Genomic DNA, 15,590 nt, shown 5'->3' on the forward strand with positions numbered 1-15,590 from the left:
GCATCCTGGGAAAGAATGCTTAAAAATATGGATATTTTGTATATGTGGGATTTTCTCTGCAAATTTCTGGAAGATATATTGAAACAGTAACTGCTATTAGTGTGAACATCTGTATATTTGTGGAGAAAGTGAGCAATTAATAAGTAAGAAGACTAGGTAATAAAAGTTATTATAAATAAATAGATATTCCTGGTTTGGAAAGGGAAAAAAAGTTATTAACCTGTAGATCTTTGTACAGCATTGGCTGTTGTGTTCTAGTATTTGACCACTCTTTGAGATACTTGGATTAGTTTTATTTTAATAGTAACAGTTGGAAGTTTTACATTTAAAAACACAAAAAGTGAATCAAGTATTTTCAGTTCAGAATAACTGCTTAGCATCTTCAATGTCTTCCTGTATGTTTGTGGTTGAGAAGTGTGTCTGTCTTGTGATCTTGAGTGTTTTGCCCAAGATAGTTAACAAGGGGTTCTTTGGTTTTTGAGTATCCTTGTGTAGCAGAGATTTTAAAAAATGCTCTCAAGCACTTCACGCTTCAAAACAAAATACTGACATGCACTGAAAGTCTTAAGAAACAAACTTGCTTGAAAGTTTCTGGGATGACAAAAAAGAAGCTAGTTATTAAGTTTCTCAAAGATACTGTTGAGTTAAAAATACAGATCTGTGTTTCATGTCCTGAAGGACAAGTTTCTTCTATTTGCTGAAACCCCTGAGGCACCCTGCGTCTGAACACACCCAGCTGCCCACATACCAACAGTTAAGAGGAAACCTTTTCCAAATTCAGGGACTTACTGTCTGACATCTGCAGAGTTGATGTTTTCATTAAAAAAAAAAAAAAAAGAAAGGAAATATTTCCAGTCTCTGTGTTTGCTAAGCAAACCTTCCATATGTATAGTAAATGTAAACAGATGAAGCTTTCCTTCAGCCTGTCTGAGACTCCAGGAAAGCTGCAGCACAACGGCAGCCATCTCCCAGGCTGTTCAAACTGGAAATGTGAACTCACATGCACCTTAGTGGAGAAGGTGCTGCGAAGGGAGCGTGCTGTAAATAATTGTTGCTGGCAACAGAATGAAGAAAAACATTTCACAAGTCAAGTTTGTGAAGGAACGTTTGGGGTCTTTTAAGTATCTGAACAAAATTACTTACTAGTCATTGGGTATATTGGTGCAAGCAAGCATAGTTTGGGAAGTGGAAATCTGTTCTAGCATCTACTTCATTGGTCACCAAAAGATTTCTTTAAAAGGTTATGCTTGCAAGTGTTATGACAATCCCTAGACTGTTAAATTCTGGCTTTTACTGCATTAAAGATAGAACACAGAAATGTTAATCTCTACTTGCTTTCCTGAAAACTAACTTCTTCAAATTGCATCCAGAGAATCTCAGTATCGTTTGATGACAGAGGATTTTTGTCTTTGTTTTATATTCCTTTATGTCTTGTCTATATATATATATATCTACATATATATAAAATATATATAAAAATAATAATAGATGTGTGGGTTCTGAATTCACTGATCATGTAAAAGGCTAAGCAGGAAAAAGTTTACAATGGTAGATTCACTGACTTACTATCTCTATTTGAGTAGTAGTGGTTAATTGTCATGACATTTGGGGTAGTCACAATTTCAGATTTCATTATGAATGTGAGAATCAGATGAGACTTAACGACGCATCTGATGAAATAGGGCAGATTTATTGCCTCTATTTGAAATTCCATCAATCCATGTATAGAGAGATCTTTTAAACAGTTTCTGAGCAAGTTTATTTGGTATTTTCTCAAAAATAAAACAGTCTAAAAGAATGTAAACCTAAAGAGAGTTTTAGGGATTTAAAAGATGGAGTTTTCTGCAACTACATTGCATTATTTTTGTGGCAGTTACTAAGTCTAACATGAATGGCTAAACATGGAAATATTCCTTAACTTGCTGTCCAGAGAATGTCCATGTGGAAGTACTGACTGCATACTTTTTTTTTACCCCTAGTGGCCACAGATGTCTTCAACTCCAAAAGTCTGGCCATTCAGGCCCAGAAGAAGATCCTTGGAAAAATGGTGTCCAAATCAATCGCAACTACTTTGATCGATGATACAAGCAGTGATGTTTTAGATGAGCTTTACAGAGTAACAAAGGAATATACACAAAATAAAAAGGAAGCAGAGAAGATCATCAAAAACCTCATTAAAATAGTCCTCAAATTGGCGATTCTCTACAGGAACAACCAATTTAATCAGGATGAAATAGCATTGATGGAGAAATTCAAGAAGAAGGTTCATCAGCTGGCTAAGACCGTGGTCAGTTTCCATCAGGTGGATTATACCTTTGACAGGAACTTTTTGTCCAAACTGTTAAATGATTGCAGAGAGCTACTTCATGAAATCATTCAGCGTCACCTAACTGCAAAGTCACACGGACGTGTCAACAACGTGTTTGATCACTTCTCTGATTGTGAATTTTTGGCTGCCTTGTACAATCCCTTTGGACCTTATAAACACCATTTGCAGAAGCTTTGTGATGGGGTCAACAAAATGCTAGATGAGGGGAACATATAAGTACTTGTATTAGAGGTGACTGCCCGTGAATTATTTGTAGATGGAACACTGTTGATTTATGAAGGAATAAGGGAGCATGCAAAGAGGGTTTTTTTACATATTGACAAATATTTCCAAATATCTTTATTAATTGATTTCTTATTACGAACTATGTGTTCCTATTCACAGTCCATCTGGAAGAAAGACTGTACAGGACTATTTTTACTATGCTTTGCCTATGGAAACAGCTTGATAAAGACAATCAAACAGAATGATCCAAGTAGAGTAAGAGTCTTGCAAGATAGATACACAAACCAAAACAATATGCTGTCAGACAATCAGCATCTTTCATAGATTTACAGAATTAATTCTAAACTATCAGAGTCCATTAATGTTGGTAACAGACTATCCTGGTGATGGTACACTCTGTAATTTTTTTCACTTGTAAAATAGATGTATTTGATTCATTTATAGTCTTTTGTGCTCTCTGCACAGATCACAGCTTCCTAGTATTGCCATTATGAAGCACTGAATTTAAATAATATCAGTGATGCTGTCACATAGAGTCTTAACAGCAGGCTTGTGCATCGCCAGCTCAGAGATGAAACATTCCTGTCTGGAAAGAAGGATCTGCCAAATATGGATCCTTATAGACCTGCACAGATGCTTGCTTACTTTGATTATATGGGGATTATTTGAGGAATAAGCTACAGTAAAATAGCCAAACTGGGGAAAAGAAACCACCTGCAGTACCAAATTTTAACTCTGCCTATGATAAGGTAAAACACAGTGACTTCTCTGTGCAGTTCCTTGAGATATTTAGAATTCTGCTACTAGAATCATAGAATCAATCATTTGGGTTGGAAGGGTCACAATTCTTTTTGGAAAGGTGTGAGTCAGTATATTTTATATGCTAGTCTGATGTGTATGATGATGTGAATTGACTAAGGTTGATCATCCGAAAATAAATTCCAGCCAATTTGCTTTCTGTACAATGCAACTAGAAACAGAAATTAGTTTTATCATTGTGTTATATACTATTTAACTAATGGAAAAATGGAATTTTGAATAAATTTTTTTCTTCTTTTCTCACTTCCTACTTTTTATCCTTCTTCTTCTCCTTCATCTTCTCTCTGCCTTGACATTGGGGATAAAAAAATGTGACTTTCTAGACACTGTAATGTACTTTAGAGCATGAAGTTAATACATTTCAAACAGCCGAAGACTTTTCGTTAGGAAGCATATACAGAATTTGCTGTTTATTTAATTGCCAGTGTTTTTGCTGTTTGCTGTGTCCTTTTGTTTTAATGAGTAAACCAAAGAATATTTGCACTCCAAAATTTTCTTGCCTTTTTTTTCCTCTTGTTTCCTTTTAAATTGTAAAGAACAAACTTGGCCTATGCCGTCAACAGAAACATCACAGCCTCTGACATTGGTTTCAGCATTACTTGTAATTTTTAGAGAGAAAATTAAGTTTTATTCATGTTTGGTTTGTCATTAGGTTCTGAATATTCTTAGAAATGTGACAGAGAAATGTGTTCAAAATGTGGATTCATTTTATAGAAGCCACTAGCGTCCAGCAGAGAGAGAAGATTTATGTACTACTGAGCTGGAACAACAGGATAGTACACCAGAATTTGCCAAGAAATAGATTATTAGGTTGATAACTGAAGGAATATCATGTAAGATCCCTTCCATTAGTTTTACTTAAACAGTAAATACATTATACTGGTGTCCATCAGAAGTCATGTATAGGGATGCAACATCATGAGGAAAATTGTACAAATTGTAGAGTTTAGGTTCTGATCTATTTATTTTATTTTCCCACCTAGAAAGAGAAAGCTATTTGTTTTCTTTACCAGATTTTCTCTCGGAGGTGAAAACAAAAAGGAACTTGAGTTCTAGAAATTGAAACAGTTTTCTTTACAAATCCTATTTCTAAATCATGTTCTGATTCTCCCAAAATAGCATAATTTATAAAAAATTGTAAGAGTTACTGAAAGGAGAGGACCATATGTAATACATGCATGTGCTGTGTAAACCACAGAAGATTTTCTTCAGCCATGACCCAGAATATTTTGATTGCTCAGATTTTTATTTTCTCTGGGATAAAATTTGCTGAAATGGTCTCTATAGATTGTTAATGAACACCTACTTACATGTATATGAGGCATGTATATTTTCAGCACACAGTACCTTCTTACTTAGCTTCATTATCTGGCTACTTATTGTTAGAATAAGTGAAAATTGCTCATGAAGATTTGATTTTAAGCATAAAAACTTGATAACTAGAGAACTTTTATTTAGCTCACAATCGAGTTACATTCTTCAGAGATCCTGTAACAATGGTTCTTGTCTGACATTAATTTTAAATTACAAAGAAGAGACTTCTGTAATGGTGAAAGAAACCAATTGTGTTGGGTTTCCAGCATCTACCATTGTAAATAGAATGACCTAGCACTCAAGCTGTATACTTTTTCAGTTACTTTATTTCTACAGTAGCATACATAATTTGTAGCTTTAATTATAAAAATTCAGAAATAAGTTAATAGCATTTTTCCCTGTAGTAAGGCATTGACCCTCCTGCAGAAACTTGACATAGTCAGAATTTTAAAAAAGGTTAGAATGGCGCTGTTTAATTAGAGGTAGCATAATGCCATTATTCTGTGCTGCAAAATTGATACAATACTGTGTTTTAATAGGGTAATAATGTATTAAAATCCAATTGTCATAGATACATTTTACAATAGGCTTTTAAATCTCAGTACCTTAGGTGTTTCATTTTGTAATGTCCTTTTAATGCTTAGTTAATATGTCATGTCTAATGCCATTAAAATACATGTTGGTGAAGTTCTGGAAGTTAATACTAATTTTATAGCCTTTTAGAGGCACTGAAAAAGTGCCAGGTCAGACCTTGGGTATGTTTTGCATGACATAAAGAAATGTAATCTCAACCATACAATGAAAAGAAGATATAGGGAGGTTATCATGGCCATTTTGTGTGGAACACCTTAGAAGGGATTCAGTAGAGCTTTTGGCCACCCCTTAATTATGTTTGTATGCATAGATAAACAAAAAGACTCAATTGGGTTAGTTACAAGCCTTATTCTTGTCCTTGAGCTCTCTTGAGATTTATCTCCATTTAGAAGGTACAGAGATTATCAGGACTCTGGAAGCTTTAGGCAACTGATGTAGGGTGATATATGTGGGGTTTTGTTCCTAAAAGGAAAATACCAAGTCATGTGTCTTCTAAAAAAAGATTCAACCCACCCATTAAGCAAATTCCTGTAAAATAAAGGAGTGAGATGGCCAACTGCTTTCTCATATCTCTCCCCAAGGAAATAAGGAACTGATTCTGATGGTAGTTGGCTTCAGTCACTTTCCAGCCCCATGGAGCTACAACAGCTATAATGTGATTATTTAAAGGTAAACTGGACTTCTGCCTGTAAATTTCCAAGGGATCAGAGAATGCTTGTTTTCAGGGCCTAGCTGAGAGGAATCCACTCCACATCACTGTCAGAGGAGAGTGTTAAGGATGGATAAGTTGTACACTGTATGGGCTTGGATGATTTCTCTATGGATCAGCATTGGCTATCTGGTGACCTGCTACCACGGCTTTCCTTTGGCCTTACATGCCTCTTCTGCCCTGCTGAGCACCTGAACTACTCTTAAGACAGGTCAACTCCTTCCCTACTGTTTTTACCACAAAATTATATTACATTGTGTATGCATCTAAGGGGAACAGTAGGTAGGCTACGTTACCCACTTCCCTTGATGAAAAAAAAAAAACAGTGGTAAACACCAATTTCCTGGGGGTTTTTGCAATGTAATTTGATCTCTGAATAATCTACATTTTGATTTAGTTGTCAGTACTGTTTTGGCTATAATCTGTACTTTCATCAATGTAGTAAGCATTTAGCTAGGATTTCAGTACATATACTTCTGAGCTTTTTTTTTTTAAGTGCTTTTGAATGCATTACAGAGGGAGTACTTCAGCATGAACATGAAATGAAAATCCCTGTTTGCATAACTATTTGCAGAGAAACTTTGTTACAACTGTTTTTTATTGAGATTTGGGCAGGTCAGCCAACATTCATGGTTAAGTGGCAAACATCTGTGCTCTGGATAAAACAACTGTCAAAGGAGATCATATTTGTCCAGAAAAGTTCTGTAGTATCTTATTTTTATGTTTTTCACATAAATGAATCTTCTTTTGGGAGAGGAAAGTGTCCTACTTATCTCAAAACCAAAATTGCTACTCAAAATGATACTATGACTATTACTCAGAAAGTTTAGACTAAGTAATGTAGTTTTTTCCAGTTTGTTACAAAAAAAACAAAACAAAAACCAAACAACCCTACTCAAAAAAACCCAAAAACAAACAGAAAAACCCTTCCCTTTGAAGAAGTTCTGAAAAACCAATCCATTCTAAATTACAAATCTTTTAATGTTGAATTTTGCATCCTGCAATTGAAATTATATCACAAAATTGTAATTCATATCTGTAGCATTAAATATGTTGGGTTACCATGTGATTTATTTTCCATGTATAAAAATAAAGAAGTAATATCTTCACACAGGCTATGTTGAAGAGCTTTCTCAGTTACAGTAATGCTCAGTCTATATAATAAATCAAGATTTCTTAGTGTTTCAACTACAAATTGCTGAAGTGATCTCTCTTTTCTTAGTACTCTGTTTTATTATTTAGAGTTCTGGTTTCCAATTTTAAATTTGATCTTTATGAGCAAAACTCTCCTGAATCAATACCCAGTTTGCCTTGAAAGCTTGAGAAATACAGGTGCTGATATATAACTTCTAACAATCTGTAAATTTCTACTTGCTAGCACAACACCAGTTTCTGGAGAAATATCCCTTGCGGCATTTCTTTCTGTTAGGGAGCAAATTGAAAAGAGGCAGCTTATACCTTTGGGATGTACCATAATTACACAGTATCAGGCAAAGAAGCAGTCTATAATGATTAAGAATAATGTAATTAAGAAGGTACTTTACTTACCCAGCTTTCCCAAGCAATCAAAACTTATTTGCTATTTGTTGTTCTCCCCTGTGGGAAAGTTTTGGTGTGGTAGGTGGAGGACAAAGGTGGAGCTTCCTACAGTTACTGTGATTTAGATATAAATTACCATCCCATGTAAGACGTTTCACTACTCTAAAAATTGTAACACTAGATTTTACAATCATACTTTCCATTGGCTTAATGATAAATTAATTCCTATTTCAGTTTGCATTAAATATTTGAGTTTAAAATATGCTTTTATTATGCACTTAAATATGAGCTGAAACAAATTAGAAGCTGGTCTTGTGCATCATATTATACTTCCTTGTTTTTATTTCCATTAGTAAGTTTTTTTGTGTGCTATAAAGAAGCTTCTTATTGGATATAATTCTGAAGGTTTTCATAAATTCAGGTTGTTCTATGAGAAAATTGTTGGCTTTTTACCCACTTGTTCTCCAGTTCCTGCTGGCACCTTTTCAGAGTGTCAGCCTACTGGTCTTTAAATGTGTCAACATAAAGCTTCTAATTGGCAAGACATTTGTGGAACATTTTGAATTACATTTTTCAGATTTCATTTACTGTTGGTTGTTCTAGCCAAGCCACAGATCATGGTGGGTGAAAAATATTGTTCCAGGTGTAAATTGTGTGAGGGTTTTCTAATGCAGGGAGTATGGTGGTGTAGATGGAATAAATCAGCTCAAGTAGAGCCTATACACCACCAATCCTGGTTTTCTTGTGTGGGAATACAAATGCACCAGTTATACTCCATTACAGAATAGTGTTGAAAAACTACTTGGCTTTCTTGAGCAGGATTTAGACATCTTTTATTTTGGGAATCTGTTTCAGTAGCTGGGCTTGGCTTGGGTTCTGAGAAGAAAGTCCCATGGCTGTTGATAGCCTGATGTTAATTAAAGGTTCGTGTGACATGACAGGACAGCCTTTCCCCATTCCAGAAGCACTTAGCTGATGCTTTCAGCTTACTTCACTGACCGGACTTGAGATACTATGGTTTTTTGCTTTGTTTGGGGTTCAGTTTTGGTTTTGTAAAGAGTCACGACCTAGAATTGTGTATTATCTGCTAGGCCTGCTAAGAGATTGCAGAAATAAAAGAGACTGAGGCTGTCTGGTTAATTATCCTTCGAGGCTTTGAGCCAGAGGGTAGTAAGTGCATCGGTCGCAGGGCATGACATGAGATCAGCTGTTAATTTCAAGAGAGCTGGTTCTGTATCTCAAGGATCTTGATAATTCAGCAACCGAAAAATTATCTCATCCTTGGAACTAAAGTGAGTCTCTTTACCTAACTAAAAAGCTGTCTCAGTGACAGGCTGCCTAACTTGATTTCAGTGGTATGGACACTCCCAAAGGTACATTTGCTGTGCCATCAAATGAGAAACTATTAGGGAAAAGTGGAAAGGAAAGCTCAGCACTTTTCTGGGAGGAAGGGCTGTGATCAGGCAAAGGTCTCATTAAGTTTGCTTTGCCATCCACACTGTGATAAGGACTACTGCCTAGTGTAAGCACAGACATTTGACTTTGGCTAATAAGACAATATGTTTAAGCCTACAGTTTCAGTATCCTATGACGCTGCAATCTACAGTTCACCCCAAAGCTAGAACTGAGAAGCTTGTGCTACAAAATACAGAAACAGGGAAGGAGGCCCTTTATTCAACACTATCAAAGAAAACGAGTCTTTACTACTGCTTGGAGTTGGGAGAACTTTGGCTGGGGAATTCCTACTTCCCACCTCATTTCTGATTAGCAAAGCAAGTGCTGGAGAGGAACACAAGCAAACTACAGGAAAAGGTGTTTATGTTGTTACTTTGTTAACTGGCTGTTCTCCATCTTGTTCCTACATAGAGGGCTATTCCATACTTCATGTATTCTTGAGTAAAATTGCTCTTTACTGCAGGCTAGGAAGGAATTCTCATCACAGAATATAGTCAATTTGAAACCATGTTGTTTGGCTTTCATTTGCATTTTTAGTATGGTTAGAGTGGATGCTGGCAGAATGGGTATTCCTGAGAGATAACTGGAACTCTACTGAAATGAATATATATGTACTTTTGTGTACAGAGAAATCTTCTGTAACATTGGGAGTAAGAACTGTTGAATGCCCTTGGTAGCAGCTTGAGAGAAGAGGCCATTTTAGAAGGCACAAAAGTACCTTATATATATATATAAAGTACCCTATTTGTGCTTAGATAAGCACAAAAGTAGCTTATCGTTTGTGCACACTTTGTGGTCATTAAAGGAGCTGCCTGGATTTATTCTACAAGCAGAACATCATGGAATTTTTGGCTGTTCTAAAGCTCAATATGGCTGTTAATTCAGAAGCAACTCCACCAAATCAGTTTTCTCAAGAGGCATTTCAAGTCTTCCATCTATTCATTAAAGATTCGGTTCGTCTGTAGAGTCTGTTCACTTGTAACTTGGTAGTAGTGCCAATATGCATCTGATTTCCACAGAATGCAACATATGGTTATTTGCTAGTCTTTTTACCTCTTGTTTTAGTTTTTGTTTTACCTCTTGTTTTAGTTTTTGCTTTAGTCCATGTAGGGTTTTATTCTGTCTCTTTTCTCTGTTTTTTTTGGTTTTTTGTTTTGTTTTGTTTTGTTTTGTTTTTTTGTTGTTGTTGTTGTTTTTTTGTTGTTTTTTTTTTCAAGGGGACCAAGGTAATAGAGTTTTCATGACAAATCACTTAGAGTGAAATAGAGCGGTTGTGTTATGGGAGTAACACCATAACCTTTTGCTGGCACCTCCCTAATATCTCTCCACAGGATGCATTTTCAAAGCTGTAGATGTGCACACACAACTAGTTTCTGCTTCACGAGTTTGTTCTACTACTGTGTTACTACATACCTGCTCAGCAGTCCCCCAAGCCCTGACTGACCCAGGGCTTCGGTCTCCCTTAAATCCTAAGTCTCTGATGGAATGAAATGGAGAGCTTCCATAGTGCTCTGCTTGTGCCCCCTGCATGGATTTTCCACTTGATTGAGTGGTATGTGCAACAAATGCCAAAATAATGTTTCTTGCCAAAACAGGGATATGAGACCTCCTGTGATGTGGGTTGTTGACAACAGCTATAAAAATGTTTGCATTTACATTTGCAGTTGGTGCATAAGAATATGTGCACTGTTAACTACACAGTAGGTTGTTCGTCATCATCAGGAAAGCTGCTTTTCAAGTATTGAGAGTGACAAACAATGGATTCAATAGCAAGAAAAAACCCACTTAATAATTGCTATAGGGTCTCAGAAAAATAAAGACAAGAAAACGCAAGCTGGAATGGAAACTACTATATGCTGTTCCTGCAGAAGAAAGGAATCAGTAGAAACATTGTATTCTAACTACTAAGAATTCCACAGCAGAGGGTTCTGTCACATTGGACTGTACACCTGATCAAGATCAGTAGTTTTGTCTAAACACTTTTACTCAGAGAGTAGTTACTACAGTGAGCTGGGCCATACAGTTGTTTTTTTAAGATGAACATATGTGACCAGCTCAGTGCTGAGACCTCTCAATGACCTCTCTGCACTGGCAGCTGGAGGATGGCTGCAGAGAGAGAGAGGAAATGGGAGGATGACCTGGCTGCAAGCAAGGCACCCTCAGTCACAGCAAAAAACATGTGTCTCCAAAACTCAGGAACTTCTACAAGCATAAAGGCTGTGGGGAGGTACCATCTGGTGGAGGCCATGCTTTTACAGTGTTCAGTGGAGGGTGCTATGGTTTTTAACATCAATTCAATATCTAGTTCTTGGTCGTGGCAACAAACATCTGGTAGCCCTCTTCACTCATGTTTGTAAAGAAATCTTTTTTCCCAGTGAATAGGCCTTTGCTAATCTCCATGAGCAAAACCATTTAGAAAGCAAATAAAGTACTTGAAAAGGAGCCTTATGATCCAAACAGCTCTTTTACCAATATTAAAAAATACAGAGTAAAAGCAAGCCAGATAGTTCTTTTATTCCCCTTGAATAAAAGTTTCCAAGGTGCTCACCATCTCCACTAGCAGACAGTAGAACACATTGTCAATGGAATTAAGACTCCTGCAGTATCCACAACACATGCAACCCCTAGTTTATAAAAGACTCAAAAAAGCACAACTGAATTATCTAACCTAGTCAAAAGAATGACGTTAGGACATACGCCAAATTTGTTTCAGTGCACAACATGAAAATTCACTGTTAATAAAAGAACTTACTGCTCTGGGCATTAAAGCATAACAGAAAAAAACCCATGATCTCATTCAGTATTACAGGGTACTGCATGGGGTTTTTGGCAATTTTTTCCTGGTGTAAAATGTCTCATATGTTGATAAGAATGTTAGTGACAAATATATGTTAGTTCACACTGCTCACTAAGAGATAAAGTAAATTTGGCCCTCCTTTTTGAACTCACTTATTTCATTACCAGTTTCAACCAGTTTAAATCCTCTGGCTGAGTTTGGACTGTGGATATCCTGCTATTCATCTCCCACTCATTGAAAACTTGGTATGACACCTGCTACTGATATGTGGCTTGACACCTACTCTGTTCATGTTTCCACCTGCCATCACCCCACTTTGGTCACCAGCAGTACCCTCATATCTTGTTTCAGACTGATGCAGTTATTTTCTGATAGCTGTATGACTTCTGGAACAAAGCACTACTGACTGTTAAAGGGAACTTTTAGGTTCAAAAACCTTTCAATTCTGAGTGGTTCTTTGTATTTTGGATCTTTTTAATATAGACAAGTTTCACTTTCAAAACATAAAATATAGAAGAGACATACTATTACTCTTCTACACTTTCTTTTGTGTCTTACAGGTAAAAAAATCCGCAATCTATTGAGGAAACTCTTTTTTTTTCTGTTTTGTTTTTAAGTGCAAGCTCTTTGTTCGTTCTAATCCCAGTCTATGCACAAAAATGAGGAAACTATAAAAGATCATGACTTGTTAACAAAGCCTGTTTATTAGGTAACTAAAGAACAAATTCTGCTATAGAAGTACCTCAGGGACTGATTTTACCACTAGCTTCCAGGCAAATTGAAGAATAAATCCTGTCCTATTATCTATAAAAAATGGAAGATAGAAGGGTATGGAATGTGAAAGGCTAGAGCCGAAAAGGTTTGTTCAAGGTCATGTGAGATGCAGTGCTGGACAGAAACAGCACTGAAAATGAACCAATTTGTCTTAAGATTTGTTTATAGAAGTGCCCACAGGACTATGCTGCTTTAGACTGATATGATTATTAGGGGATTATGCAAGTAAAATTGATACTGTAAGGATGACCACTCAGTCCTTGTGGGTATTTCCAGTCTGAAGTAGGTGCTGCTCTCACAGCAGCCAGCGCCATTCTCGTCCTGGAGACTTCCTTTTCTTCTTCCAGGTGGGAGCCCAGTCTCTCACTGTAGCAACGATAAACAAAATATTGAGTGTTGAGGCTGAACCAAAGCTCACAGATGATTGTGAGCTCAATCTGTTATTTCCTCAGGAAGAGCAATTGCAAACTGACTCACAGCTCTGCCCACCTCAGGGAAACAGCTTCCTCCTACTGTTAAGCATCGAACGGACAAACCGCAATCAGTGATGTTCTCTCTACAATACACAGCCAACTGCACCGGACCTCTCACTGCTGGGAAATTTGCTCTTCTATTGAGCTGCATTCAAATGCAATAGACAAACTTTAGAAGTTTAATTAGTTGTGAGGGTATTTTGTGCTGTGACAGAATAATACAGTGCAATGGGTTGTTTCTGCACACATTCAACGATGTTTCCCACAGTTAAAGCTTGTGATTTATTGTAAACTGCTCATCTGATCTATGTTCCCTTGCCTGCCTCCAGAAATTTTTTCGGTCATTTCCAGTAGTTTCCCTGTGGGCGGTACCTGTGATATGTGGGTTACGTGGGGCAGTTTTACTGTAGCACGATCTCCCTCCAGTGCCCAAAGTGTAAGTTGCAGCTGGAGTATTCAAACCCACGCAGCTTCCTCCTTCAAGCCGAACTGTGTCATAAAAATCACAGGCAACACGTCTCTGTTTCTGCTGTTTCTGAAGAGCGAATGCTACATTTGAGGTCAGAAATGACAGTTTATTCTATTTTGGAAGTCACCAAACAGGTATTTGTACTCAGGTACCTATCGCCTCTCTTTAGTGTAGACAGTAAAGCATTAACAGCCAAGAAGATAAACACACAGCAAAAACAGTTTTTATTCTTGTTAGCTCCAGAAGTAATTTTTCTTTCTGTTAGCTCCAGAAGTATTCCAAACTTTACAAGAAAGGTTAATCATGAATTAAAGTTCATCTGTGCAGAGGGAGTATGTAGGCGATTTCTCCAGCAACATAATTCTGTGTGTTCCTTACACAATCCTCTGTTCCTCGGACACCCCTTAGATTTAAGGCAGACAATGCAAAGGAGCAGGGAGTTTACAGCTCCCACAGGCTCATGTTGCTCTCATGAGTAGTCAGCCAGGAGAGGGAAAGAGTAAGAATTAATAGCTCCATAAGATCCCTCTCCTTAGTTCAGATAAAGTTTGTCATCGTCTGAATTGGTGGATTTCCATGGCTAGGCTGTGGATTTCCATGGCTAGGCTTCGAGAACAAAGATTTGGGAAGGGCTCTACCCACATTTGTTACAAGTGTGCTGGTGGCTAAAAAGGCCAATTTGTTGCAAAAGTCCAGTTGCAAAAGGCACAGCAGAAAGACTCCTTAGGTGGTTAATATGTTTTGAAGCGGCCCCCCTCCAAAGCCCCAAACCCTCCCAAAAAGCCCCCCCCCCCCCCCAAAACCTCAGGGAGAAGAGAGAGAAAAACAACCAAGAAAACCCGAAACGAGAGAGAGACAGCTAAAGTGGTATATATAAATATATTTACACTTATATTACAATTATATACAATTAAAATATATACAATTTCACAAGGGAAAGGGAAGGGGGAAGGGAAAGGGAACAAAACCAAAATAAAATATATATATATATCCCAATCAGTAGCCCGAGATCTAGTAACTAAAGAGTTAGCAAAGAAATATCCCACCACTCTCCTTGGGACAACCGAGAGTTGCTCCGGGACAATCACCGGCAACCTCCGCCTCCCAAGGTCGACAAGGCCTTACCAGGCCTCGCTCCCCAACATGACAGACTCAACAGCAGGGAACCTGCACCTCCGAGCCGCCGGAAGGAAAGAGAGCGAAGGCCTCTCCTCCTTTCTTCTTATAGTCTGGCTTACGTAAAAATCGTACGGAATACTGGGTAAATCTAGACCCTTCCTTGGTTACAAACTGGTCACCAAGGAAGACCTAGCCCAAACCACCACAGTGGTATCGGCAAGACATAATTCTTTCTGCACTGTGTTTTCTCCTTGAGAGTGATCCTGCGTGCTTTCTCAAAGGAAGCAGCAGCGTTATAGATGGTGTGTCTCCAGACCTCCCGATTTGAGGCCAGAGTAGACCAGTGATGAAGATCAATATGGCCAAGGCTGAGATGTTGTTTCAGTGAGTCCTTGTATCTTCTCATTGGGGCTCCTCTCTTGAGGCAGCCGGTGGCAAGTTAACCATAAAGCAAGATCTTAGGGAGGCGATGGTCCTTCATCCTGGAGACGTGTCCTACCCAACACAGCTGTATTCTCAGCAACATGGCCTCAATACTTGTAACTGCTGGAACTGGTGGGTAATACTGGAAAATCCTTACTAGATCTACTGCTGAGGGATAGAGCAGTGGCCCTATGAAACTCCAGTACAATGACATTCTGAATAATGTTGTCACACTACACCACACCTGCAATAATATAATGATTAAGTGTGTTTATTCTATTTAACCCACTATCTGGTTCGACAAAATACAATGCATTCTGCTACTCGTGTTCCTTTGCTTCACCATGGGGTCACTGCGACGGGCTGGAGTTCTCCATGAACTGCTCCAGCGTGGGTCCCTCCCACAGGGTGCATTCCTTCGGGAGGTGGGGTCACAAGTCCTGCCAGCAAACCTGCTCCAGCGCGGACCTGCATGGGCTGCAGAGGGACAGGTGCTCCTGCACCTGGACCACCTGCTCTCACTCCTCCTTTGCTGACCTGGGGTTTGGCAG

At 38.0% G+C, this 15,590-nt stretch overlaps 1 protein-coding gene across 6 annotated transcripts in view; it reads left to right on the forward strand.

Moving 5' to 3' along the window:
- The window catches only part of TNFAIP8 (TNF alpha induced protein 8), a 60,058-nt gene extending 55,656 nt beyond the window's left edge, over nt 1-4,402 (forward strand). For all 6 annotated transcript variants that reach the window (XM_027652623.1, XM_027652622.1, XM_027652621.1 and 3 more), the window contains one exon: nt 1,980-4,402. In XM_027652623.1, coding sequence (XP_027508424.1) covers nt 1,980-2,545 — 566 coding nt within the window. In that variant the 3' untranslated portion in view covers nt 2,546-4,402. The remainder of the gene's footprint in view (nt 1-1,979) is intronic.
- Nucleotides 4,403-15,590: the final 11,188 nt, after the last annotated feature.

This window comes from Corapipo altera, unplaced genomic scaffold (genome assembly GCF_003945725.1).
Source record: "Corapipo altera isolate COAL_440 unplaced genomic scaffold, ASM394572v1 61286, whole genome shotgun sequence".
NCBI lineage: Eukaryota > Metazoa > Chordata > Aves > Passeriformes > Pipridae > Corapipo > Corapipo altera.